Below are 26,071 nucleotides of genomic sequence, written 5' to 3'. Positions count from 1 at the left end.
TATTCGAATAAAGTTGCAGGACTCCTCTGTCTCCTTTATGGACACCGGCTTTTCATAGCGTGATTTTCCTCACAAGTGGGAGCCCGGGAGAAGTTGAGGGCGGGGACCGGGGCTGAAAGGCTGGGTGAGGCCGGGCGGCCATTTCACTACCGTCTCTATCACACCCGAGGCCACGGACCTTAGACTAGGCCGCCGTTGCTACGGTGACCGGCCAGTGGCGCCCCGCCCTGCACCGCGCGCTGAACCCCGCCCCGGCCAATCGGAGGGGTGGTGGCAACTGAGCGAGGTTCCCTTTGTTCAGCCATTTCAGAAGCCTTAGTGGGTTTTGGCACTGAGCCGCGGAGGCAGAGGATTGTCTGCTTTGCTCACTCGCCACTTCTCTGCCGTCGGGGTCTGGGATGGTGTGGGTAGGTGTTTGGGCTACTAGGGGCGGGCTGGGACGTCCCATCTCCGGCAGCCACTGCCTGCATGCCTACGGGCGGCAGTCAGGCCGGTTGGATAGCTGGGCAGCCAGCCGTGGGCCCGGCAGCCGTTATGGGTTTTCGCGCCGCCGCTGGGAGGGGAGCCATGTGGACCCGGACCTAGGCTGCTCCCTCTCTTCCCGCTGTCGTTGGCGGGCTGTGTCGTCTCGTCCGGATAGATTGGACGATGGGGGAGGACCGGGCATCCACCCACCTCTCCCGCTCCCTCGGCTCCTCCCAGTGCTACAGCTGGTGTCCCCGCAGCCTTGCGGTGAAAGTCACCTGGGGAATATAAGAAAGTGTCCATATTTCCTGCCTTCTTTTTTTCTGCGGTGTAGAGGGTCCCTGCTAACCAGGTCTGGCTAGGTGGGTTTTCGGGTTTTTTTTCCTTAAGAAATATTCGAAAGGAGTGAAATTCCGTAATTATTTTGTACTTTTGTTTGTTTGCTTCCTTGGGGAGCTTGTTAGTTTAGGTGCTTAATGGAAATAGCTGATGGAACTCGTAAAGCCTTTGTGGAGTGATTGTACAAAAGGCACAAACGCATTTTGGGGTTGGCATAAATGGTTTGCTCAGTCTTCAAGCTCTTAATTTCCTTGCTGTGAAGGTAATCCCATTCCCTTGAATTTGCGCTCAGGACCCAAGAGATCTTCCTACTGTGAGGCTTGTTCTGCTATGCACTCTGGTCACCACAGGTTCATAACTTGTTTGCTTGCCTTCTTGGCTGTTTTAAGTAGTCCTTAATGTGGTATTTAAATATTTCCCAGATATTAGTAAATCCTTACAACAGTAATTGAACAAAACGTTAATTTGTGAGTAATTAAACAAAAAATAATTGCATGTCCAAGATCATACAAGGAGCCTTTGTTAGAATTGCGAAGTGAGCCTATGATTCTAATGAAGAATCTCATCTGTGTGTAAAAATAACCGTTTGTGGTCTGTTTCTAAAAGTCCTCACTTTGCATCTGCTGTGTGAACTGTAGTTATTTTGGCATTATATGTGGGAGGATGGAGGAAAGCTGCTCGCAGTTGGGAAGAATAATTTTTATATGATCGTTATTACTTTAGAGTGTATTTGTTCAAAATTTTTCTTAAGGAAGAACTTCTTTACTGTGTGGGTGACTGTGTACTGGAACAGATTGCCTGGAGAAGTTGTGGAGTCTCCCTCACTAGAGATATTCAAGAACTGTCTGCATGCAATCCTGTGCCATGTGCTCTAGGATGACTCTGCTTGAGCAGGGGTGGGACTAGATTACCCACTGTGGTCCCTTCCAACCTGATCCATTCTGTGAAAATATCTAGTTAGCTTATGCTCAAAGCACTATAATGAAAAGGGATAGTTATGATCCTGCAAAAACAGGGTTAAAAAGCAGTTTACTTGTCTTAAAGGTGGAAGGCTCTGGTTAGAATTAATATTGACTAAGGACCATTTTTACCATTGGATATAGGCAGTGAAACAGACTTCAGAGACTTCTGAAATTGATATAAATGTAAGCACAACTGCTAAATTGAGCTAAGCATGCCTTGTGGCAAGAAGGCAAAAATAACGTTATTGGTGGGTTTATGAATGTAGACTTATTGGATTATCTGGCATATGTTTTTTTCTAGTATATTTATTTAGATTGCAGTTTAGGGAGTGCTTGTATGCAGATATTCAAGAGAACCGATATATGTGCTTAATTTTAGGTTCATGTTGTAAATCGGAGCGACACCAGGGACTGAGTTATCTTATACTCAGGTGATAGGTACACACAGAGCTGTCCAGCAGACTGGCAGATCTGGAATAAAGTTTAATTCAATCAAATTTAGTTCCTGTTCCCACTTTGGGCACACCAAGATGCTATAGCCACAAAGGAGAGTGGCAGAAGGCCAAGTATAATCCTCCTTCATAAAAGCTGATATTCAGAATCTGTATGGTCTGAAGATCAGGGCTAAAATGAATACTGAGATTATATTTTTGAAATGTTTCATTGATAAAGATCTCTTGTAGACTCTGCATTGTCACTGTCATAAAAGTTTGGACCACAGGTTTGTGAAATTTCTGCACCAATCAAAGCATTGTCAGTAGAATTGTGTCAGTGATATGCAACAGGGGGAGGATTTTTCTTGGCTTTTTTTTTTTTTTGGAAGGGCTAGGGCTGTTTTTACCATTATTTTCATGTGTTAATTATGTTGTAAGTTTGAGTAGATTTGACCACATAAATGACTTTTACTAGTTAATTCAGTTCCAGATTCTTTGAACATTCAAGTACATGTAACAGAATATTTTTGTCACCTATTCCACTTCTTTAAATTATTTTATAGCTTGATTTGGATAGCTTGGATAGGTTTTCTATATATTTTGATAGATTTCATATCTATATGATGACTGAAAAAACAAATATGTATTTATGTGTATAATATACAGAAGCTATAGGACCTCAGGATCAGGGCTGTAATTAATATTGAAATTTTATTTAAAAATATTTATTTGGTAGATATATATTTGTATAGACCCAGTGTTGTTTGGTTTATATATGTGATATATCATACACATGACAAATCAGTGTACATAATAATCTGTTTATGAATGTGCACATGGAGGCCATGGAATGTGGCATCTTTTAATGCTATAGAAATAAATTTCCAAACATCACTTTTAGCCTTCAGTTTTCCCTTTCCAGACCAGATTCCAGAGTGTAACTTAATCAATTAAAAAAATCACTGTTAATTTTCTGTGTACTGAATGCTTTGAAATTTTGTTTGTGTATATGTACATTTCTAGTAAAACAAAATTAACATATTAAGAAAACTTGGGGGTTTTGAGCCTTGAGGATAAAGTTACTGTTAAATTATTCCTCTGTTGAATTAATTTTATATAACATTTTCTACAAGCCATTGTGCAATCCCTTAAACATTCAAAATATGGTGCTTATGTAGAAGCTGCCATTAAGGGCATTGATTTAAATAATTGATTTATGTTAAACATAACAGCAGAGGAAAAGGCAAGATAAAATGTTTTTTGGAGAATACGAAATAGTATGTAAGTAGGTACAAAGATGCAAGGAAACTGTTACTCTATTAGAAACCAAAAAGGAAATACTTGCAGAAATTATGGTGAGGTAGCACAGACCAGGGGCTTCCAAACCTAGTTAGGAGGTTTATGATCATAATTAGTAACTTCTGGCATCCAGAGTCACATGTCTTTCTAACCACACAAAACCAGAATCTCATCTATGGCTTTTCTGCTCCCAGCTTTCCTACTGGATGTTCTTGTCTTGCAATCTAGGATTGCAGTCCAATGCTCATACTCACCTTTCCCATCCATTCATGCACCTGCAGAAGTTTACTCTAATTTTTTACTTCAGCCACATTCTTTCCCCTTGCACATGTCCAAATCCTGAATCTTCACTTCCAGCAAGTACAAAGTGGAACGTTAGTTACCCCTGTGTGTATGCCATCACCCTAATCCTGGTCTTCCTACTTCACCATGTTTCGGTCCTCTTTCTATATCCTGAACTAGAAGTGCAGGTCTGCCTGGAGGCAGTAAAGCTGTTCATTGTTGTTGAATGCAGATGGTGGCTGCAGTAATTCCTGTGTTTACAGAGCCTTTTATAGGACTTAGTAGGTAGTTACTCTGCTGCCTGTGAAAAAGTAGTGAGAGCCAGGAGCCATGGCTCAGTTCAGGATTGAGCATATCACAAAGTAAACATGAGTGGTATGTGCACTATAGCTTGGCCACCTTTCTTATAGAGAAACAAGGAAAGTCAGTAGCAGACAACTGTGGAGAGACAAGAGTAATTCTTGTTGGAGAATAAAAAGCTCAGGTCTGATTTTTAAACCAAATAAGCTAAATCAATGCAGAAGTCCAAATAGACGCCTTTATTTCAGTCTGCTTCACATCAGCTGAGTTTGAGTCTATTCTTTAAAAAAAAACCCAAACATAAGGCAGCCTTTAAATTTAAAGAAATTGTTCCACACAGGATCTTGAAAATTGACATATAAGCAAGTTTAAACTAAACTGATATAACTTTCTTGTGCAGTCAAGCCCTGAGCTATCTGCCTGAAAATCAGGAGGGATTTTACTGCATTCTGTTAGATGTAATGTAGGCAAGTGGAGATGACATAAGAGGTGAAAGTTTCAGTTGTTGACTCAGGTCCATAAGTAGTTAAAACCAAAGAAGATCGGGTTTGAATGAACCTTTTGAGCACATGGGAACCAATTCCATTAACAAGAACACTCTAATCATGTAATTACGTTCTTTACTCTTATGTGAGAGACTAGTCAGCATCAGGTTGAAAACACGAGTCTGAAGAGACATGCTGTTGGAGCTCCATGGAAAAGGAATTAAGGTAGAAAAAGTGATGAGAGGAAATGATTGGTTGAAAAAATTTTGGTTTTGTGTTTTTCTCTTGCACAGTGCAAATGTGTGTATTTGGGTGTCACATCTTCAAATATCTGTTTATTTAAAAATCCTTTAACCTTTGATGTGTAAAAATCCAGTTGGCCTTTTGGTCACGTTACCAAACATCTTCAGACATCTTCCCTTCCAAAGTCCTCCTATCTGTAGAAAATACTATAAAAAGTCTTGTATTTCTTGACTAAAAACTGGGTAATGCACTGTAATTTCACACTATGTTTTGCTTCTGGAGAATACCCTATTACAGTTGTTCTCTGAGCCAATGAGTACTTGTAATATATTTTGCAATTTATAATATATCTTTCAGTTTAGCAAGGAAGCATATTTTAGGCTATGCACTCTCCATTCTAATGATTCTCTTAATTTCTTGGTGATTGTACAGAATCAAAATAGCAAACAAAAATTAAATAAAGCACAATTGGCGGTGTTTTCCCAGCTTCCTTCATTTAGAGTGTACATTTCAAGACATGTTTTGATTTGTTGGCTACTTTCGTTTGCAATCCTTTAAAATGTGGATTGGAAAAGATGATACTGAGAAGGGAATTTTGAGACCGAGGAGAATCTTTCATGTAACCACTACTGAGTTCAATCTCTCATTAATAGTTGTACAATGTGTTTCAAAAATAAGACGGCTTTCTTTTAGATAAGAAAAAATGAATATAAATATGAAGTTCCATGCTTTAATAATTTTCCATTTAAAATTATGGACTTTTATCTCTGGACATGAGATTAAAAATTAGCAGGCATTGAGATTACTGCTGTTGCTTTGTTTCTTTTATGCTATGTAAGAGGGCAAATGGAGCATAGTGAGGCTTTGATAACCTTAGATCCAGTGGGGTGGAACTCTCTCTGTTTTTAAAAAATAAGCAAATAAGATAGCAGAGGTTGCCTTTTTAGGGTCTTTTTGTAGGTCTTGCTTTGGATAAGCATATTTGTCCTGGCTTAAAGGACAGGTGTCTGCCAAGGAAGGTGGGAACCTCCCTTGGAATGGAAAATGTGGCCTCCTTCCCTCTGAATTATTATAACTTTGAAATTACAGGGCTTTCAGGCAAATATATGGGAAAACAAATAACAGTTCTTTACGTGTGTGTGTGTGTGTGTGTATATATATATATATATGTATGTATAGCAAGGCAAACAAATGGCAACAACAAACAAAAAAACCAGACCTGACCTGACAACAGCCTTCTCTGGGCTGTCAAGTGCTTTTCCTTTTGGTGTAGTTACGGTCACGGCCAGCAGGGGCGATGTTGGCTCCCGACTTAGCAGGGCAGGTGTGATGATTCCCCCTTTAGCTGCAGGGGGCGCTGTGGCGTGAGCGCAGCCTCCTCTCCACATGGGTAATGGTGACTCAGTTGGCGGGAGAGAGAGAGAGAAAAGGGGCTTCCTTTGCAAACTCGTGGGGGGGGATTGGGGACAGGGACCTGGTCTCAGTGCCCCTCCAGGTCGTGAAATGGACTGTAGCAGGAACTTTGGAGCAGCAGGCTGGAACAGCAGATGTGGGCACACCTGGGGTGGCAAACAAAATGTGGCAGAAACTTCACAGCTGCAGCAAGAGCCGTGGGGGTTAAGCGGACACAGGGTGTTGGGTTAAAGTGTAGCAAGAAACCCAAAGCAGTAGCAGAAAATCAGCGGGGCTGGACAGCGGCAGCTGGTGTCCCCCAAACAGGCGGAAGGCATTGAGGCAGTCCTGTGGAGGAGAGAGGAGTCCTAGGTTTTCCCCTGAGACATCCGAGTAGATGGGGAGGGTCCTTTCCAGTGAGATCGGGTGTTGATAAGATCCCAGTGCAACGGCCGCTCTTATGAGCAAAGCCTCGCTTATGGTAGGAGAAACAGTAAAAGACAGAGCTCTGTGGTGGCAGCAAATTCTTCCCACAGCAACTGTAGCCTGGCCATCTCCTCTCCAATCTGAGAGCGAGAGAGTGAGGAGCCGAGCCCATCCCCTCACCCCCCAGCCAAAATCTTGCAGCATCCCTGCCCCTCCCAAGAGAAAATTGTGCCTGTGTCTGCTGTTCCAGCCTGCTGCTCTGAAGTTCCTGCTACAGTCCATTTCACGACCTGGAGGGAAACCAACCACACCCCTGCCCCGCTCCTTCTCCCAGCATATCTCCTGTTCCTCTTAAGCACCAATCGCCACCATCTCCTAGGCAAAAAACGGGAGAAAATTCCCTGAGAGGAAAGAAAAAAAAAAAGGAAAAATTTTAACCTCCAACAATATTTCACGATGTTTCCAAGTTCAGCAGTAATGCAGATTTAATTGGACATAAGGGTTCTTTAAAACTTTCTTTGCCACACTTATTTCTTGAACTTTTGGAGAAAGAGAATACCCTTGAAAACAAATAACTATATCATAAATTATCTGAAGTTATACAAGTTGAGTTTATACTATGATAGAAAGTTTGAAAGCTGGCCTGTGAGTTATTCATTATCGGAGTTAGTATTTTCACAAAAATCAGATGATACTTAGATCTTCACATGTAGGGAAAACAATAATAGAAAATAAGATTTATCAATTTGGCAGCAGTGAGAATTAATTTATGTGGATGCCAGCCTGGTCAGGGAGAGAGAAATGGCAATAATTTCTCACAGTGGCTTGTGAGAATTTTAGGGAGTTGTAGGAATGTGATAACTTGTTAGTATAAACAATCTGCAGGTGGTGTTTTTCCACTTTGTTTTTCTGTTTTTCTCAAGGACCGTGTGTGAGAAAGATGTTTTTATTTAACTAGCCAATCAAGCAGAATGTATCGTATAGGTCTATATAAGCTGGAGAGTCCTTTGTATTAAAGCTTCTTTTTTTCCTTTTTTTTCTCTTTTTTCCTCTTGCAATTCAGTCTCTTGTCTGTTCTTGTATCATTCTTGGCTCAAGGGTGAAAAATTTATATTTTTCATCCAGTTTTCTTGATGCTCTTGTTTTATCAAGTGTTAGAATTGAGAGATTTGGTGATAAAGTGATAAATAAGGAAGTGAGACATTAATTTCAGAAATTGCCCAGTATAGAAAAATTTTATATCTGTGATAAAACATGACATCTATTAGAAGAAATTATAGAAAATATGCTGTTGCATGCGATTTTGGGCCCTGGAACATCCCTTGTAGCATCTTCTGTGCAGATTACAAGAGATATCTCAAGGTCAAAGGAAATTTAACAAAGTGGTCATATACAGTGTAATGTTTTCATTGCAGTTTAATCTTTGGGTCCTCCATAAGAGGATATTAATTTAGGTAATAAAATTCATAACACTGTTGTCACACTTTTGTATAGATGAAGTTACTGCAGCATTGCATCTGGGAAAACCTGAATAAAGGCAAACAACTTTATTTGTATTTTTAACTTGAGTGAAGTCTAACTGTCCTGTTTATACTAGGTAAGTGCATATTAGGGAAAACTGGTTCTTATACATATGTTCTTTGATATTGTGCTAATTTAGTTATGAGTATGCATGGGACTGAACTCTGCTTTCCGCAGTTACACTTTGAAGTTCAATTTCGAAATTCTGAAGAAATACTAAAACTCAGTGTTGGTCTTAACCGTGCTGAACAACTTTCTTAGAATCATGGATTGATTTAAGTTGGAAAAGACCTTTTAAGATCATCAAGTTCAACTGTAAACCTAACGCTGCCAAGCCTACCACTAAACTGTGTCCCTAAGTGTCACATCTACACATCTTTGAATCCCTCCAGGGGTGGTGACTCCACCACTTTACTGGGCAGCCTGTTCCAATGCTTGATAACCCTTTTTCCTAATATCCAATTGTAGAGGTTTTGGTTCACCAATTTGAGATTTTGCCAATTTTTAGATTTCCTGGGCGGCACACCAATGAGTGTGGTGGGTTTCAGTGCTGGCCGATCACCTTTGCACTTATTTCCTGCTGTGAGGTAGGATTAGGAGAAAAGCAAAGCAGGCTCAAAACTTTAAAACAGTATAAAGAAAAAATTATTAACAGTAACTAAAAGAAAGAGTAATAAAAATCAGAACAAAACTTTCAGAACACTTCTCTCCCCACAACCTTTTCTTCCCACTGACAATGTAAAGAAACAAAACCTAAAATTTCAGTCAGTTTACCACCTCTAAAATAGTCTTTCTTCAGTTCACTTAGGGAGAGAAGTCCCTCTTGTTCATGTTATGGAGACTTCACAAGAAAAAACAGTTCTCTTGTGGCTCTCTCACAAATAGCAGCCACCCGAGGAAATCTGCAATTGTGAAGTCCCTCCCATTTTCCACAAGCTTTTCCCACAGCTGTGTTTATAGGCCATGTCAACTTATGGGGTGCAGTTTTAAAGATGAGCTGTTCAAAGGCAAAAATTCTCATTATCTATCTCTAAAATCATCTTCATCTCTGGGAACAGAGGTCTTCTCTCCCTGGGGGCACAGGGTCTTCACTCTTCTCTCTCTCTCTGTTCAAACTTCTCGTAGATTACAGCTTCTTTAACATCTGTTTACTTTAGCATGGAGGCTTTTGCTCGATATCTACAATTTGAACACTTTCATCTCCCCATACCTTCATGGGTTGTAGGGAAAAAGAGTCTTTCTCCAATAGCTTTACAAGAGGATTTCAGCCCCAAGATTAAAGCATCTCCTCATCCCTCGCATCTGGGACTTGACTTCTTTTTCACTGAGCTCGATGACTTCATGTTGCTCCTTTACATGCTTGCATCTTGTTCCTTTCTCTTACTCGAGGGAGGATTGAAGCACTGAAAGAGTTAACATCTTGCCTGGGGCCTGTAGATGGTCACCTGACTCTGGCTGGCAGCTTGCAGCGAAACTGCTGTGTCTGGGAGGGGCGTCTAGGATCTAATCAGCCGGGCCAGGACTCAGCGGCAGCACTCCGGGAAGTGGGGGGGGGGAGGTGGCTTCTCCTTCCCCCTGCCCGGTGGTTGTGGGCAAATCAATCTCCATGGTGGTGGGATTCGGGAGCTGGCCCCGGCCCGGGGCTGCTCCTGGGGCCCAATGGGTCCAGCTGGCCCTGGGCTGGGAGGGGCAGGGCTGTAGCAAGCAGCCAGATGTTAGCAATTGCCGTCATGGCCTGGACCGGCTCTGTGGGCTCCCCTCCCCAGCCTGGCCACCGATGGGGGAGGGGGAGGGGTCCGGCGGGTGCCCCGGGAAAGGGGGCGCGGCCCCGTGGCAGGGGCGGCCCAGCCGTGTTACCTCTCTGCCAGCCAGAAGAGAAAGAGGAACTTTATGGGTTTCTTTTGTGTTAAATGTGTTTTTCACAGAGGCATGTAGTTTTATAGTGGGTAAAAGCTTTGCATCACTTCCATAAATGTCTCCCATGCAAAACCAAGACACCAGTGTAAACCTCTCCTGGCACAACTTGAGACTGTTTCCTCTTGTCCTTTCACTTGCTTAAGAGAACAGATCAACCCCCTACCTGACTACAACCTCTTTTTCCAGCTCACCTTGGTGTTGTCTGCAAACTTACTGAGGGTGCACTCAATCCCCTCATCAAGATCATTGATAAAGATATTAAACAGAACTGGCCCCAGTACTGAGCCCTGGAGGACCCCACTAGCAACTGGCCCCAGCTGGATGTAGCACTGTTCACCACTGCTCTCTAGGCTGGGCCATCCAGCCAGTTCTTAACCCAGCAAACAGTATTCCCATCTAAACCATGTGCTGCGGCTTGTGCAGGAGGATGCTGTGGGAGACAGTGTCAAAGGCTTTACTGAAGCTGATAGACCACATCCCCAGTCTTTCCCTCATCCACTAAGTGGATCACCTGGTCATAGAAGGAGATCAGGTTGGTCAAGCACAACCTGCCTCTCCTAAACCCATGCTGGATGGGACTGATCCCCTGATTGTCCTGTACGCGTTGAATGATGGCACTCAAGATGATTGCTCCATGACCTTCCCTGGCACTGAGGTCAGGCTGACAGGCTTGTTGTTCCCCAGATCCTCCTTTTGGCCAACCTTGTAGATGGGCATCATATTTACTCACCTCTAGTCACCTGAAACCCCCCTGGTTAATCAGGACTGCTGGTAAATTATTGCAGGTGACTTGGTGAGCCCTTCTGCCAGCTCCCTCAGTACTCTTGGGTGGATCCCATCTGGCTCCATAGATTTGTGAGTATAAGTGGCATAGCAGGTCAGTAACCATTTCCTTGACCCCTCTGCCCTTCAGGGCTTCCTCCTGAGGGACTCTGTCAACCAGGCCCTTAAACAGGCCAAAGTCTGTCCTTTGGAAGTCCAAGGTGGCAGTTTGCTAGTTGGCTCTCGTTGTGTCAAGAAGTTATGTTCTGCACACTCCAGGAACCTCCTGGACTGTTTTGTCTTTGATGTGTTGTATTTCCAGCAGATGTGTGGTAAGTTGGAATCTCCCAGCTGCTTATAGAATATTTCATCTGTCTCCTCATGGTGGTTGAGTGGTCTGTAACAAACTCCCACCAGGATATCTGTCTTGTTGGCTTCACCCCTGATCCTTACCCATAAACACGCGACCCTTTCATCACCACTGGCAAGCTCTAGACAGTCAAAACACTCCCTAACATACAGGGGCTACCCTGCTGCCTCTCTTGCCTTGCCTGTCCCTTCTGAAGAGTTTATAGCCATCCATTGTAGCATTCCAGTTGTGTAAGTCATCCCACCATGTCTCCATGATGGCAGCTATATCATAGTGTTTTCCAGCTGTGCAGTGTTTGTTGCTCCTCCTGTTTGTTGTCCATGCTACATGCATTGGTGTAGATGCACTTCAGCTGGGCTATTGATCTGGCCATCTTTTTAGGGGGAGAAGCCCTCATTCCCATGTGATTCTTTTCAGGCACTTCCATAGTTTCTGATAAATCAATAACCCCTGTGTCTTTGCTGCCACATAGATCTCCATTCCCTACCTCCACTGAGATGGCAGAGCAAAGGACCTTGCTAGCACACTCCTCAGTCACATGCCTCCCCCCCACCCCTTCCGCCAGCTTACCTGTAGCAAGCTTGGTTTTATCCCTTTCCTCCTTCAAAGATAGTTTAAAGCTCTTTCAATGAGCCCTGCTAACTCCTGTTCAAAGATCCTTTTCTCCCTTTGAGACAGGTGAACCCAGCAGGCCTGGTGTTGTATAGACTAACCCATGATCAAGGACCCCAAAGTTCTGTCAGTGACACCACACTCGGTGCCAGGAATTGAGTTGCTGGCTCTTCCTGATTCTTCCTTCATCATTCCTTGTGACTGGAAGGATAGAGGAGGACACTACTTGTGCCTTTGATCCCTTAACCAGTCGTCCCAATGCCCTGAAGTCTCTCTTGATTGCCCTCAGACTTCTTGTTGCAACCTCATTGCTGCCTACCTGAAAAATCAATACTGAATAATAATCTGAGGGCTGTACTGGGTAGGAAGCTCTCCACATCTTTCATGCCTCAGGGAGGCAGCGGACATCCTTAAGGAGTGGGTGTGATCTGCATATGGTACCTTCTGTTCCTTTTAGAAGGGAGTCTCCTAAAACTTTGATATTATTTGTATTGGTATGCTATGATGGTAAGACCAAGTTTTACAAAAGAGATTTTTAATTTAGGGGTGTAATTTTTAATTAGTGCATTGTCAAATTCTCAAAATTATTATTGAAGATAATTTAAAAGAAATAAAAAATAGAAAAATAAAGCCCCCAAGAACTAAAAAAAAAAAAAAAGATTTGCTGCCATGTCATGCAGAAAATAGCCCAAACCTTTTTGCAATTGGGTATAATATTCTTTTAGTTAATAGTTAAATTGCAGTAGTACCCAGAAGCTCCACATCTGAATTAAAGCTCTAACACATTAGGCAAGTGTAAAAAAGCATCAGTCTTTTTTGCATATGGCTTACAACTGAATTACAAAATAAAAGATAAATGGTCTACAAGAGGCAGATAGAAGGAGAATGAGAGCTATGAGAGAGAGTCAAGGCATCGGTGAACATTGCACCAAAGGAGAATTTCTACATAAAATCTGAGAAAGGGCAGAAATTATGTTGTAATGCTGCTGGTCAGTAAATTTAGCCTTGAGGTGAAGACTGTAGAATCATTAGCAGGGAAAAAAAGCTCAGATTCTGAATCATGATAATACATAACAACTGTTATATAGAACTGAGAAATAATTTGTTCTCTTCTCTGTAGATGATTTAAGCTGTCAGTGTGGTTTCAACTCCTCATCGCTTTAAGTTTAATGTAGTGGTTTCACTATTATTTTAACACCACGATGATGTGTGAAATGCCATCAAATTTGTTTAGTAGAGATGGTAAAGGTATTTGCAACAGGTTTTTATTAAAATATCCTTAAAGTTCTTAAATTACCTGTGCATTTAAAGTAAATTTAATTACTTAAAATTAGATTTTCCCTACTATTTATATCTCTTTTACCTTTGGGGAGGAAAAAAACCACAACCATTTAAAAACTTTGAAACATTTGTTCTTTATTAGTTGCATTATTGGTCACATCTTAAGGAAATTATTTAACATCTCTAGCTGTTTAGACTATAGTCACAGTTAGGGATCCTCTCTGATTCGAATACAATTCTGATATATTTCACAAACCTACATTAGAGTATTTAAATGCCTAGAATATTGAAAACTTACAACTCAAGTAAAAATTACATTGAAATTCTTCATTAAATTATATTTTAATGTGTCAAATTCCTTAGGTTTATGTAGATTTTCAAAACTGAATTAAGAATTACTTTTAACTTAATTTTTGGTTTTTAACATTTCTTCTTTTGGCTTATGTTGCCTGGAAAGAACACAGAACTTTTCCAAAGAGTGCTAAAATGATAATATAAAAGCAAGCCTTTACTTGAAAGCATTCCAGTACACAATATGGAGAAAACTGCACCTGGAATTAGATTAGTACAATTTTATAAGATCAGGTAATTAGTATATCTAGCAAATATTATCCAATTAGAAGAGCAGTTGGTTAGGTAAATTCCCCCCAGGTTCTTCCCCATTGGAGTTATTCCAGGGTCTTTCTTGTTGTGTCTTCTAAGTTCTAGTGGAAAATAGTGTCCTTGCTAGCCTAAAAAGCAAGACGAAACAGAATTCCAATAAGCTAGCATAATATGTGGGAAAGGGCAGCTACTATGCTAAAGTGACAAAGAGTTAGAAATTTTACAGCTATATGTTAAAATCTGTAAAGCTACAGATATAAAGGAAAAAATCTTTAGGCATCACATAAAATGCTGCATTTGACATAAAATGAGATAAAATAATTGCTATGGGGACTGGTAATTCTTGTAATGTGTATTTCAGGCTGCATAAGTCACCAAGAAATTTTACCTGATTGCTCATCTACACAACAGCAATCTCTCTGTGTAGAAAAAGTAACATAGCTTTACTTTGTGCGTTCCTTTATGCTCATTCAATAGTGCTTCAAATCTGGTATTATAGATGTAGTTGTAAGACTGCTTTTTCAAAAAAACATTTGTAGAAATGAGTGAAGAAAGTAAAAACTAAGAACACAGTAAGAATTATACTCTCATGTACTACTTTTGTTTTTTTAACCAGACAGTGTAAATGTATGGAATCAAAGAAAGGTTTGGGTTGGAAGGGACTATAAAGATCTTCTAGCTCCAACCTCCCCCACATGGGCAAGGACAACTTTCACTAGACCAGGTTGGTCAAAGCCCAATCCATCCTGGTGTTAAACACTTCCAGGGATGGGGCAGCCACAGCTTCTCTGGGCAACCTGTGCCAGGGCCTCACCACCCTCACAGTAAAGAATTTCTTACTAATCTCCAGTGTAAACCTACCCTCTTTCAGTTTGGAGCCATTCTTCCTTATCCTATCACTCCATACCCTTGTAAAAAGTCCTTTCCCGGTTTCTTGTAGCCCTTTTAGGTACTTGAAGACTGCAGTAAGGTCACTATGAAGCTTTTTCTTCCCAGGCTAAATGACCCCAACTGCCTCAGCCTTTCCACATAGGAGAGGTGCTCTATCCCTCTAATCAACTTGGTGGGCTCATCTGGACTTGCTCCAACAGGTCCATGTCCTTCCTGTGTTGGGGGCCCCAGAGCTGGATGCAATATTCCAGGAGGGGTCTCAAGATCAGAGGGGCAAAATCCCCTCCCTCAACTGGCTGGTCACACTTTTGAATGCAGCCCAGGATACGATTGCCTTTCTGGGCCGCCAGTGCATATTGCCAGTTCATGTCCAGCCTCTCATCCACCAGCACCTCCAAGTCATTTTCCTCAGTGTTGCTCTCAATCCGTTCATCACTCTGCCTGTACTGATACTGAGGGTTGCCCCAACCCAGGTGCAGTACCTTGCACTTGGCCTTGTTGAACCTGATGAGGTTCCCATGGGCCCACTTCTCAAGCTTGTCTAGGTCCCTCTGGATGGCATCCTGTCCTTCAGGTGTGTCAATTGCACCACTCAGCTTGGTGTCATCTGCAGACTTGCTGAGGATGCACTCAATCCCACTGTCTGTCATTGATGAAGACGTTGAATAGCATTGGTCCCAATATGGACCCCTGAGGGACACCACTTGTTAACAATGTCCATTGGGACTCTGAGCCATTGATCACTACCCTCTGGATGTGACTGTCTAACAAATTCCTCATCCACCAAACAGTCCATCCATCAAATCCATGTCTCTCTCCAATTTAGCGAGAAGGATGTTGTGGGGGACCGTGTCAAAGGTTTAACAGATGTCCGGATAAATAACATCCGTAGCCCTTTCCTTGTCCACTGATGTAGTCACTCCGTTGTAGAAGGCCACAGGTTGGTGAGGGAGGTTTTGATCTCGGTGAAGCTGTGCTGGCTGTCCCGAGTCACCTCCCTGTCCTCCATATGCCTTAGCAGAGCTTCTAGGAGGATCTGTTCCAGGATCTTCTCAGGCACAGAGGGGAAGCCATGACTTTTCATGGAGAGTGGCTTGGCAACTACATTAGCCAATTCCATCAGAACTCTGGGATGCATCTCATTGGATCCCATAGACATGTATGTTATAGTTCCTCAGGTGGACATGAACCTGATCTTCACTTACAGTTGGAGGGACTTTGCTTCCCCAGTTTCCACTTTTCTGTCCATGCACTCGAGAGTTGTAGGAAGAGAGGTTGCCATTGAAGACTGAGGCAAAAGTTGTTGAGTACATCAGCCTTCTTGTCTGTAGTTATCAGTTTGCTGGCCTTGTCCCTTTCCAAGTTCAGCTCCAGGTTTGCCTTGGCCTTCCTCACTACATCCCTTCACAACTGGACCACATCCCTAGACTCTTCTTATTGTACCTGTCTCTTCTTCCACTGCCTGTGCATTTACTTCTTGCTCTTTAGTTTGACTACCAGGTTAACTCAGGCATGCTGGCATCTTGCTTTCCTTGCCTGATTTCTTGTCCCTGGGGTTCACTAGGTTTTTTACTCCATGGAAGATGTCCTTAAAAATCTGCTAGCCCTGTTCCACTCCCTTGTCTCTGAGGGCAGTCTCCCAGGGGATCCTAGTGACTTTCTCCTTGAAGAGCTGGAAATTTGCTTTCCTAAAGTTTAGGGGCCTAACTTTCCTCCTTATGTGACCCTTGTCCCTCAGGACTATGAACTCCACCAGTGCATGATCACTGCAGCCCAGGCTGCCTCCAGTCATGACATCCCCAATTAGTTTGCTTACATTGGTGACCATCAGATCCAGTACCAGATCCCCTCTGGTAGGGCTGTCTATTACTTGGTTCAAGAAGTTATCCTCCATACATTCCAGGAGTCTCTTGGATTGCCTACAGCTCTCCTTGCTCATTTCCCAGCAGATGTCAGGGTGAAGTCTCTCAGTAGGACAAGAGCCTGCAAGTGCAATGCCTCCTGTAGCTGGAGCAAGAAGACTTCATCACTAGGCTCCCCTTGAAGATGTGGCCTTTAGTAGTTTAGTGGGTTGACCTTGGCTGGAAGCCAGGTGCCCACCAAGCTGCTCTATTACTCCCAGTGGGACAGGGGAGAGAAAATAAGATAGAAAACAACTTGTAGGTCGAGATAAGGCAGTTTACTAAAGCAAAAGAAGTGAAAATTTGCGCACGCATAAGCAAAGGGAAAAAAAGGTTTATTCTCTATTTCCCATTAGCGAGCAATATTCAGACACTTCCCAGGAAACAGGGCTTCAGTATGTGTAGTGGTTGCTCTGGAATGTAAATGATGTAGAATAACGAATACCCCCCCAGTTCCTCCTCTCTCCCTTAGCTTTTATATCTGAGCTGACATCAGATGGTATGGAATACCCTTTGGTCAGTTTGGGTCAGCTGATCTAGTTGTATCCCCACCCAGGATTTTGCCTACCCCCAGCCCCTTGATGAGGACGGAGTGCTGAGAGACAGTGCTGATGCTGTGCCAGTGCTGCTCAGCAGTAGCCAAAACACTGGTGTGTTATCAACACCTTTACAGCTCTTAATGCAAAGCACAGCCCTGTGAGGGCTGCTAGGGGGAAGTGAACTCCAGCTCAGCAGGACCCAATACAATCTCTACCATTCCATAGCATTTGCATCATACTCAGAACTCACATAATTTTATATATATACATTTGTCGTCTAGCTGATCCTTTATATTTATTTCTCATTAGTGGAATCCCTTCTTACCTACACATACAACTTAAGCTACATCCTTAAACCATCTCTGTATCCAACATAGAGGTTTGTACATTTTCATTAACTACTATCCCCTGTCCTTTCACAGATAGATATTATTTTCCTTTTTCATGGGCTTCTTCCACCCCTCCAGATCCATGACTTGGGCTCCAGTCCATCAGGATGGGTGGTCAGGACAGGAGAAGCACCATAATTGATCATTGGGCACTGGCACTAGCCCGGTTTGGGTTGTTATCACGTTCTCCTTGCTCCTCACAAAATTCATTCTTCATCAGTTCATGTGATCCCTGCTACTTTACTTCCTTCAGCATAAAACTCACACAGATTATTTTTTCCCCAAGGTTAAATTGCCTTGAGGCACACACCGGGTCTCCCCATCCTTCTGCATTACCCAGCAAATTACTCCCTGGTCCTTGGGCAAAGACAATCCCACAAATGGGTTTGCCATTTGTCATGGGAGTAGAAATCCACACCAACTTCCCCAGCCACTTCCATATGCATAGTATGGGGACCTTATCTTCTCCCAGTGTGTAGGGGTTTTGTGTGGGTAGGACCAGGGCAGTTAGCAGATCCCCTAGTGTTGACCAGCCAAGTGGCTTCTGCTAAATTTGTATCCCAGTGCTTCCACGCCCCATTACTTAATGCTCTTAACAGTCTTCAACAATCCATTATACCTCTCAATCTTTCCAGAGGCTTGTGGGTGATAAGGGATGGGATATATCCACTCAATACCATGTTTCTTTGCCCAAGAGTTTATAAGGTTATTTTGAAAATTAGTCCCATTGTCTGATTCAATTCTCTCTGGGGTACCATGTCACCACAAAATATATTTCTCAAGGCCTAAGATAGTGTTTTGAGCAGTGGCATGGTTTACAGGGTGTGTTTCCAGCCAGGCAGTTGTTGCCTCTACCATGGTTTATAGCTTTTGCCTTGGAGTGTTCGTGGCAGTGGTCCAATGTAGTCAATTTGCCAGGCCTCACTATATCAGAAACCCAGCCATCACCCTCTATTCCAAGGAGAATTTACAGAATCACAAATCAATAAGTTTGAAAAGACCTTGGAGATCATTGGGTCCAACCTATGACCCAACACCACCTTGTCAACTAGACCATGGGACTAAGTGCCATATCCAGTCTTTTCTTAAACATCTCCAGGGACGGTGACTGCCACCTCCCTGGGCAGCCCATTCCAATGCCCAATCTGTCTCAACCCTTTGTGCTGCACATTGGGCCCCAAATAAGGCTGTCATGGCTTAGGAATGGTACTCCCCAATTAAGTTCTCACACCGAGACTTTCCAAACCACACTGCTGCTGGCTTCCTCTTCCCCTCTTCCCCTCCTTACCCCTGCAGGTGACCGGAGAGGAGAATTAGAGGCACAGAAGTCAAAGGTCACAGGTTGAGATATGAACAATTAACCAGAAAAAGCAATGAGATAAAAAACTGAAAAGTAACAGCAACAATGTTAATAATTAAAGTATGCAAAAAGGGAATGATTCACATGCAAAAATGTTCACCATAGACCCTGAGACAATGAACAATGGCTGACTGGTTCCCCACCCCACCATGCTTTGTTCTATTTGAAAGGGACGCCCTTCTCAGAAGGTGAGTCCCTTTTGCCTACCTCTAGCAATGATGTAACGTGGTAATGAATAACACAATGTCTTGGCCACATCCCCTCCTGCTGATCTTGGCCAGAACCAGGACAGGTTTGATTTCTATGTATGTTGAGTAGCTCCCAGTGTTAAAGGATCCTGTATGTAGCCTAGGGAGGAACCTACCCTGGAGGATGATTGTCTAAAGCTTTTTGATGTCCCCACTAATAGTAGAGGCTCACATTCATACTCTGATTTGCAGGCTTTTTTCTCTTACACTGCAGAAAGATCTTATTAAGATTTAAGTCTGGTCATGTAAATGGAAAGAAAACCTATGTCAGTTTTTCTTAGGTATGGATCCATGGCCTGCATCTCTTCCTGCTTTTTCCTGTTCTGTCTCTCAACCTTCCTTTCTGGTTCTTGTTTTCCATATTTAATCTTCTTTTTCTCAAGTGCACTTGGTTTCCTGATAAAATTTGACAGATGTAATTATTGTGTCATAATTTCTGAATAGTAACTTTTGAAGCTCTAATCAATTTCAACCAAATTTGATAATGGTCCAAAAGTCAAAGATCATTGAATTTCTACAGCCTGCCTGGCAAGGCAGCAGTCAAGGTAATGAGACCCAAAACAAGCACTTCCTTGTTTTGCTGGACCTCACCTTACATCTGTTCCATCTGTGCAAGCATCACTACGGAGAACTCTCCTGCTCATATGGTTGTGAGACACAAGCATAGATTTTAATGCCCTGAGTCTGGCTAACCTAGATTCTTTGCTTGACACTTTTCTGTACTAGAGGGACTGCTCACAAACATTTCATATAAACCTTTGTGCCCATCCTTTCTTACTAACTAGTAAGCCTTTACTCACCCAGGAGACTTCTTAGCACCTAGAGATACTTGTCTCCGGGACACTTCTTAGTGCATGAGACTGGACAGCTGACTGTAACTTAAATATGGATTTAATTGAAAGCATTGGTGAGGTGAAATTAGGAACCACACAACATTACCTGGGCCACACTTAGGAAACACTAATGTTTCCTGTCCTTGGTGCCTCTGAACAATTGTTAAGGCTGTGATGTGCAGCATGTGTGTGACACTCATATTGAGTACTGTGCCGCAGGAGAGCAAGCAGAAAGTTTTCACTGAAAGGGGAATGTTAGCAGGATGATTACAAACACAATGACTAAAAATAAGATTGTAAAAGTATAAGTAATTACTGGTTTTGATTTTCATATTTTAGACCAGCTTTAATCAGTGTATGTTCTTATTTTGCCCAGTAGCATATATATGAGATATATATATATAATATGTACATAACACAAATGTATTTTAAATGTATTTTAAATCCCTCCAGGGATGGTGATTCTACCACTTCCCTGGGCAGCCTGTTCCAATACTTGTCAACACTTTCTGTGAAGTTTTAGGAAAAAAAAACATTGTAGGTCCCTTCCAACTGAACTATTCTATTCTATATACACAAAAATTGCTAATTTTGACCTGAAATTTCCTCTGATATATTTTGACGCTAAGGATAAGATACACTCGGTATTCAAAGTATTTCCTTTCCCCCCTTCTTGTGTAGTTGGTCTTAATCCCTCTTTACACGTGACATTGAGAATTTATGAAATCTATCCATCATTAAACTAAATCATGTAGAAGTAAAGCAGACAGCAAAGCAGGTATCACGGTCTTAACCCTTCGGTCTGCATTCGCATCCCCACTTCGTCGTGGGCTGCAGCCTCCTTGGTCGCTGACAGGTATTGCGAGTGCGTGGCCGCAGCTGTCCCGAGGAGGCCGGGCGAAGGCTCTGCTTCACCCTTTGCCTGTCGGGGCTTCTGGAGCGTTCTCTCTGGTTTCGGGTGGTGGTGGGGAAGGGCTGTGGATGAGATGCCCCGTTTCCCCCCGCCCGGAATTGAGGGGCTCGCCTTTTGTCGCCCCCAGCCTCCTGACGGTGAGGAACGCACAGGGGAAAGGCTGACGGCGGCGCTGGCGGGCGGGGCGTGCGCGGCGTGCGCGGCGCTAGGACCCAGGAGGACGCAAGGCGGCTCTTAGAGCCAGATTGCAAATTTGCCGTGACTCAGTCCGTGTACTGGAGCAGGTTAGTGCTGTCCTGTGGGGTCAGGCTCGGGTGAGAGCAGGCCGGGCATCATGCAGCCAGCCAGCTAGCTAGCGTGCTTGCTTGCTTCCCCCTACCTTCTTTCCTCCCTCCCTCTCTCCCTTCCTTCCCCCATCCCTCCCTCCCTTCTTCCCGGGGCCTGCCGCTCCGCTAATCGCGGCCTCTTGTTTGATGTTTTTTTCAGCAAGCCAAGATGGAGTATGAGTGGAAGCCTGATGAACAGGGTCTTCTACAGATCCTGCAGCTGCTCAAGGAATCGCAGTCTCCGGACACCACCACGCAGAGAGCCGTTCAACAAGTATCCTTGGTCGAGGCCTACACCGCGGGCGGGCGGAACAGGCAGAGCGGGACTGCGGCCGTCCGGGCGACCGCTAGGGAGGCTGGGGACTTTGGGTAGGGGGCAGCGCGGCCACAGGCCAGTGCTGTGGTAGGCAGGTGGCGGCCGGGCCTTTCCGGGGCGCCGCCACAGCAAACACTTGGCTGAGCCTCCGCTTGAGCGGGTGGCCGTGGCGCGGCATTTGAACCACTAAGGCGGCCTATGGGGCCGCAGGGCCGCCTTCTCCCGCCGAGAGCCCGGGCACCTGTTGCAAGCCCCGAGCAAAGGTTCGGGTTTGTTGTTTTTTTGGGGTTTTTTTTTGTTTTTTTTTTTTTTTTTGGTTTTTTTTTTTTTTTTTTTTTTTTTTTTGTTTGTTTGTTTGTTTTTTTTTTTTCCCCAAGCTCTGGCTCCTTTGTGGCTGCTTTGGTATCTGCTGCCTTTCCAGATTACTCCATGCTGGGCCGCTGCCAGCACCTAGCTCTTATTCTCAGCATATCCCACCGAGAAGGCCGGAGCCGGGGGTGGGAGGTCCTCTGCTCGCCAGGCAGAGTTGATGATGTGGCGCGGGGTAGCCGTCGCCCCTGCAGCAAAGCAGGGGTGAGCAGGGGCTTTCTAAACTAATCAGGCGCTAGGATTCACGCCAAAAGCCGGAGCTGGTGAGAGGAGTGTTCCTGATGGAGCCGACTGCACGCTCGTGGTGACCTGCTGGCTCTGACCGTGTTTTGCTGTGTTGTGAGGATGTTTCTGCCTAGAATCCTGAGCCTGAAATACTGTTCGTTACACTTTTTACATCTTACAGGAATAGTGAAATCTACCCTATCTGGCTTGTGCAGCTTTGCAGTGCATTTTGCATTAGTGTTGTGGATTCTTGGTTTGTTGTTTGGGTGTGGAGTTTGTTCCCCCCTCAGGTTTCTCTTGACTGTAGAAGTGATGAAATAGCAAAGTTTTAAGGACCAAAGACTGAAAAAGGAAAATTTTACATTAAGTCTAGTAGAAGCATAAGTCTTGAAAAATAAAACTCTCATCTACTGTCTCCTGTTCCCTGAGCTAACTATAGAGGTGCTTTAAAATATCTAGAAGTCCTGAAAGGATATCCTCCTATGAAGAAAATGAGTTTAGCATCTTGATCCCTTTTTATTTAAGGCATTTGCTTGAAGGTCTTCACAAAAGGCAACAAAACATTTATGTAGGTAAGAATACATATGTATGTTGTGTTAGGAGTTTAGCTTGAAGCCAAATTTGCTCGACTTCTTGGCTTTCCTAGTAGATGTGGTCAAACCTTGGAAGGCTTCTGTTCTTACCTGAAAGGTGAAGGTAGATTTCACCTTGTTTTTTCAGCTGTGTTTCAGATTCTTAAGATGGTATTGATTCCTATGGAAAATACTATACAGAAGTTGCTAAGTGTTCTTGTGGTAATCACATATTCTCTGAACAGAGAGACACAGCTCTCCCAGGATTTTCCTGAGAAGCTGTGAGAAAGCTCAGAGAAAGAATTAAAACAATTACTATCTCAATCTGCACCAAGCAGGCAATCTCTGTTTGTCAAAGATGTTTACAAGAAGGAGTTGTCCCTTCTTGACCAATAGGTGAGAGAAGTTTCCTAAAGGCCAGTCAGGTTTTAGGTCCACCATTGTTTCTATAAGAACTGTGAATTTCTAATAAAAAAGTGCCTTTTCATGCCTTCTGACCATGGAGTCTCCGTATCACCTTTGTCTGTCCTCTATACCCCTTTGGTGATACTTGGTGCCCCCTTTGGTGATATGTTCTGACAACACCCCATATTTAAACAGGTGCTCTTTAGTATTTAAAATACAAAAGTGATTATAGCAGCAGTGATTATAATGTAGCTTTCATGTAAAATTGCGTTTTAAAGGTCTGCTTCAAATAATGGCATCTGGCTATTGATCAGTGCAAGGTCCATCAATGTCAACATCATTATGTATGGTCAGAATTTAGCAACTTTGAATATTTAGAGCTTTAGCTGTACAGCAAGTAAAATAAATGTCTATAAAGCAAATAATCCTACTAGTTCTAAAAATATTTTTTGTTAAATGCCTTCATTGTTTGCCATACTGATGATATCTGGTATATTTGGTAACTGCATGCTTATGACTTAAAATATTGTTGAGCATAATAGTAATTAATACTAGGGTGTGAGAACAAGATACAAGGAGAATGCCAGAATGCTGTTCTAGGCAAGCAGTGGTAGAATACTTGGAAAATTGAGGCAAAAGTAATGACAAATTTTAGAAAAACAGCTACGTACCTTCTAATTGTTCAGAAACATAATAATTCTTCTTGCAGTTGCCCCAGAGAACATAGTCAAGAGGTTGGTATTGCTAGTAAGATGCTTTTTCAGAGAGGTGTCACTAGAAAATCGTTTTGTGTACAGGATTTATTTTTAAAGAGACCATGGATAAACATGAACTTCTTTGTACAAATATCTGGGCATTTACAATGAAACAGCTTCTCACAGTTGAAAGCTCAGACTGGCTAGTTAGCATCATAAAAATGTATATGACTAATACTAAAGTGACGAGCTTATAAAAATCATCATAGTTGTATTTTAATGCTGAAATGCTTTTATTTATTGTGGAGTAAAAAAAAATGATGTATTATGTGATTGTGTCTCAGTGAATTCCTTAGGTTTTGTTGACTTTTAAGTGCAAATTTTGAAATCTAAAACTGTGCAGAGGAATGTAGGGGATTTGGGGAGGGTGGGTATTTCTGTGTTTGTTCCTGGATTCTTTTCTCAGATTTCAACATAACTAAAGAGCTACTGCTTCAGTATGAAAATTACAGAAATTGTTTTTAAAGTGTTCATAGCCTGTATGTTGTGAGTTTATAGTCATAGCATTTTTAAATGATTCAGTAGTACATAGCTCACTTAATCATAGTGTTCAGAAAGCTATAAATGCTGTGATTGAAGATTTTAATTTCTTTAACAGTGTTTCTCTTCAGAAACTAGAACAACTCAATCAGTATCCAGATTTCAACAACTACCTGATTTTTGTTCTTACAAAGCTGAAGTCTGAAGGTAAGTTCTTAGGATAATGACTGGTTTATTCTATTTTTTTATTTAAAAAAAAATTATTTTATTTAGCTTGAAAGAAAAAGGAAACTGATTTTTATACTCAGTGTGCTGGTGGGTTGATCTCTATAGTCATGTAGAAGAACTTTTTATCCACTTGGGAATCTTTGTGGAAAAAGATCTGATAACATGGCGCTTGTAGTTTCCGTCTTGAAAGAGATTCCATTCTAAAAGTCCAATGAAATCTTAAAAAAAATGTGGGAGCATCATACTTCTATGAAACTACAGTGAAATTGTGGAATAACTTTGCATGTCATGGTGATGAATCATGACTATACACGTTATAAATCATGCTGCTAAATCCAGTTGTGATTATGATCTCCCTAGTAATCAATCTATTAAATGTTTAGAAGATTACTGTTGCAGCTGCTTGCTCAATCCCCATCTCTCCCCCGCACCCTGATGGAATGGGGAGGAGAATCAAAAGTAAAACTTATATGTTAAGAACAGTTTAATAATTGAAAATAAGGTAAAATACAGTAATAATGGTAAATTATAATAATAATTATAGTAAGGGAAAAACAAGTGATGCACAATGCAATTGCTCACCATCTGCTGACTGATGCCAGACTCCCCTTCCTGAACCCAGATCGGCCACCCTTCTGGGTAACTCCCACCAGTTTATATACTGGGCATGACATTCTATGGTGTGGAATATCCCTTTGGTCAGTTTGGGTCACCTGTCCCAGCTGTGCTCCCTCCCAGTTTCTTTTGTGAACCTCCTCACTTGCAGAACATGAGACAAGAAAAAATTCCTTGACTTAGGTTAAGCATGAGTTAGCAAAGAAATGAAAACATCAGCATGTTATCAACACCATTCTCATTCTAAATCCAAAACACAGCCCTGTAACAGCTACTGAGAATAAATTAACTCTACCCTATATGAAACCACACAATCACATCCTAGAGTTGTCCAAATATTATGTCTGTAGAATCTTCATTCTGAAGCCTTAATTCTAAAAATAATGTAGTTTCTTACTGTTGGCTTATTTTTATGGACATTTGTACAAACTGTTTATGGCATAGTGTAGCCTCTCCAAGTTGGAAAATTCAGGCAATTCCTTGGTAATGATCAGTAATGACTATCTACCCTCAGGGCAGATCTTTTAATAACCTCCCTAGAAACCTCTTTCTTAACTCTAAACATGGTGTGGACTGCACTGAGGAGACCTGGCAGATGTAGCAGCAAGAACATGCTTTCCTTAACATTCCCCAAACTTGATGTAACAGGCCTGAAGGAGGAAAAGGGGGTAAAGTCTGGGGAAAATCATCCTCCCCTGTTCCCCCCAGAGGACGGGTACAATTATTAATGGACTCCCAAAGGTAGCACCCAAGGCCAGGGCAGGAGAGCAACACTGAATACACATCCCAATTGATCCTCATTGCACTTGATGTTATCATGTCATCAACTGATATCCTACAGTACAGCAACAAAGCAATCCTGATCCCTCTCCCTGCTCTGAAAAAGAGCACCACAAAGAGCATATATGAGAACATACACAGGATTCGGCACCACACCCACATGAACAGACCAAGCAACATTGTGACCAGTGGCTCCGCACCTAATACAATAAATGGTTAGATCAAATTAGTTT

At 42.5% G+C, this 26,071-nt stretch overlaps 1 protein-coding gene across 1 annotated transcript in view; it reads left to right on the top strand.

The window, feature by feature from the left end:
• The first annotated feature begins 240 nt into the window (after positions 1–240).
• The window catches only part of LOC103823257 (transportin-1-like), a 153,202-nt gene continuing 127,371 nt past the window's right edge, over positions 241–26,071 (top strand). The window contains exons 1-3 of the mRNA XM_050986343.1: positions 241–407; positions 21,254–21,367; positions 24,347–24,422. Coding sequence (XP_050842300.1) covers positions 399–407; positions 21,254–21,367; positions 24,347–24,422 — 199 coding nt within the window. The 5' untranslated portion in view covers positions 241–398. The remainder of the gene's footprint in view (positions 408–21,253; positions 21,368–24,346; positions 24,423–26,071) is intronic.

The sequence above is a fragment of the Serinus canaria genome, chromosome W (genome assembly GCF_022539315.1).
Source record: "Serinus canaria isolate serCan28SL12 chromosome W, serCan2020, whole genome shotgun sequence".
Taxonomy (NCBI): Eukaryota; Metazoa; Chordata; class Aves; order Passeriformes; family Fringillidae; genus Serinus; species Serinus canaria.
This window is presented reverse-complemented; position numbering and strand designations above follow the sequence as displayed.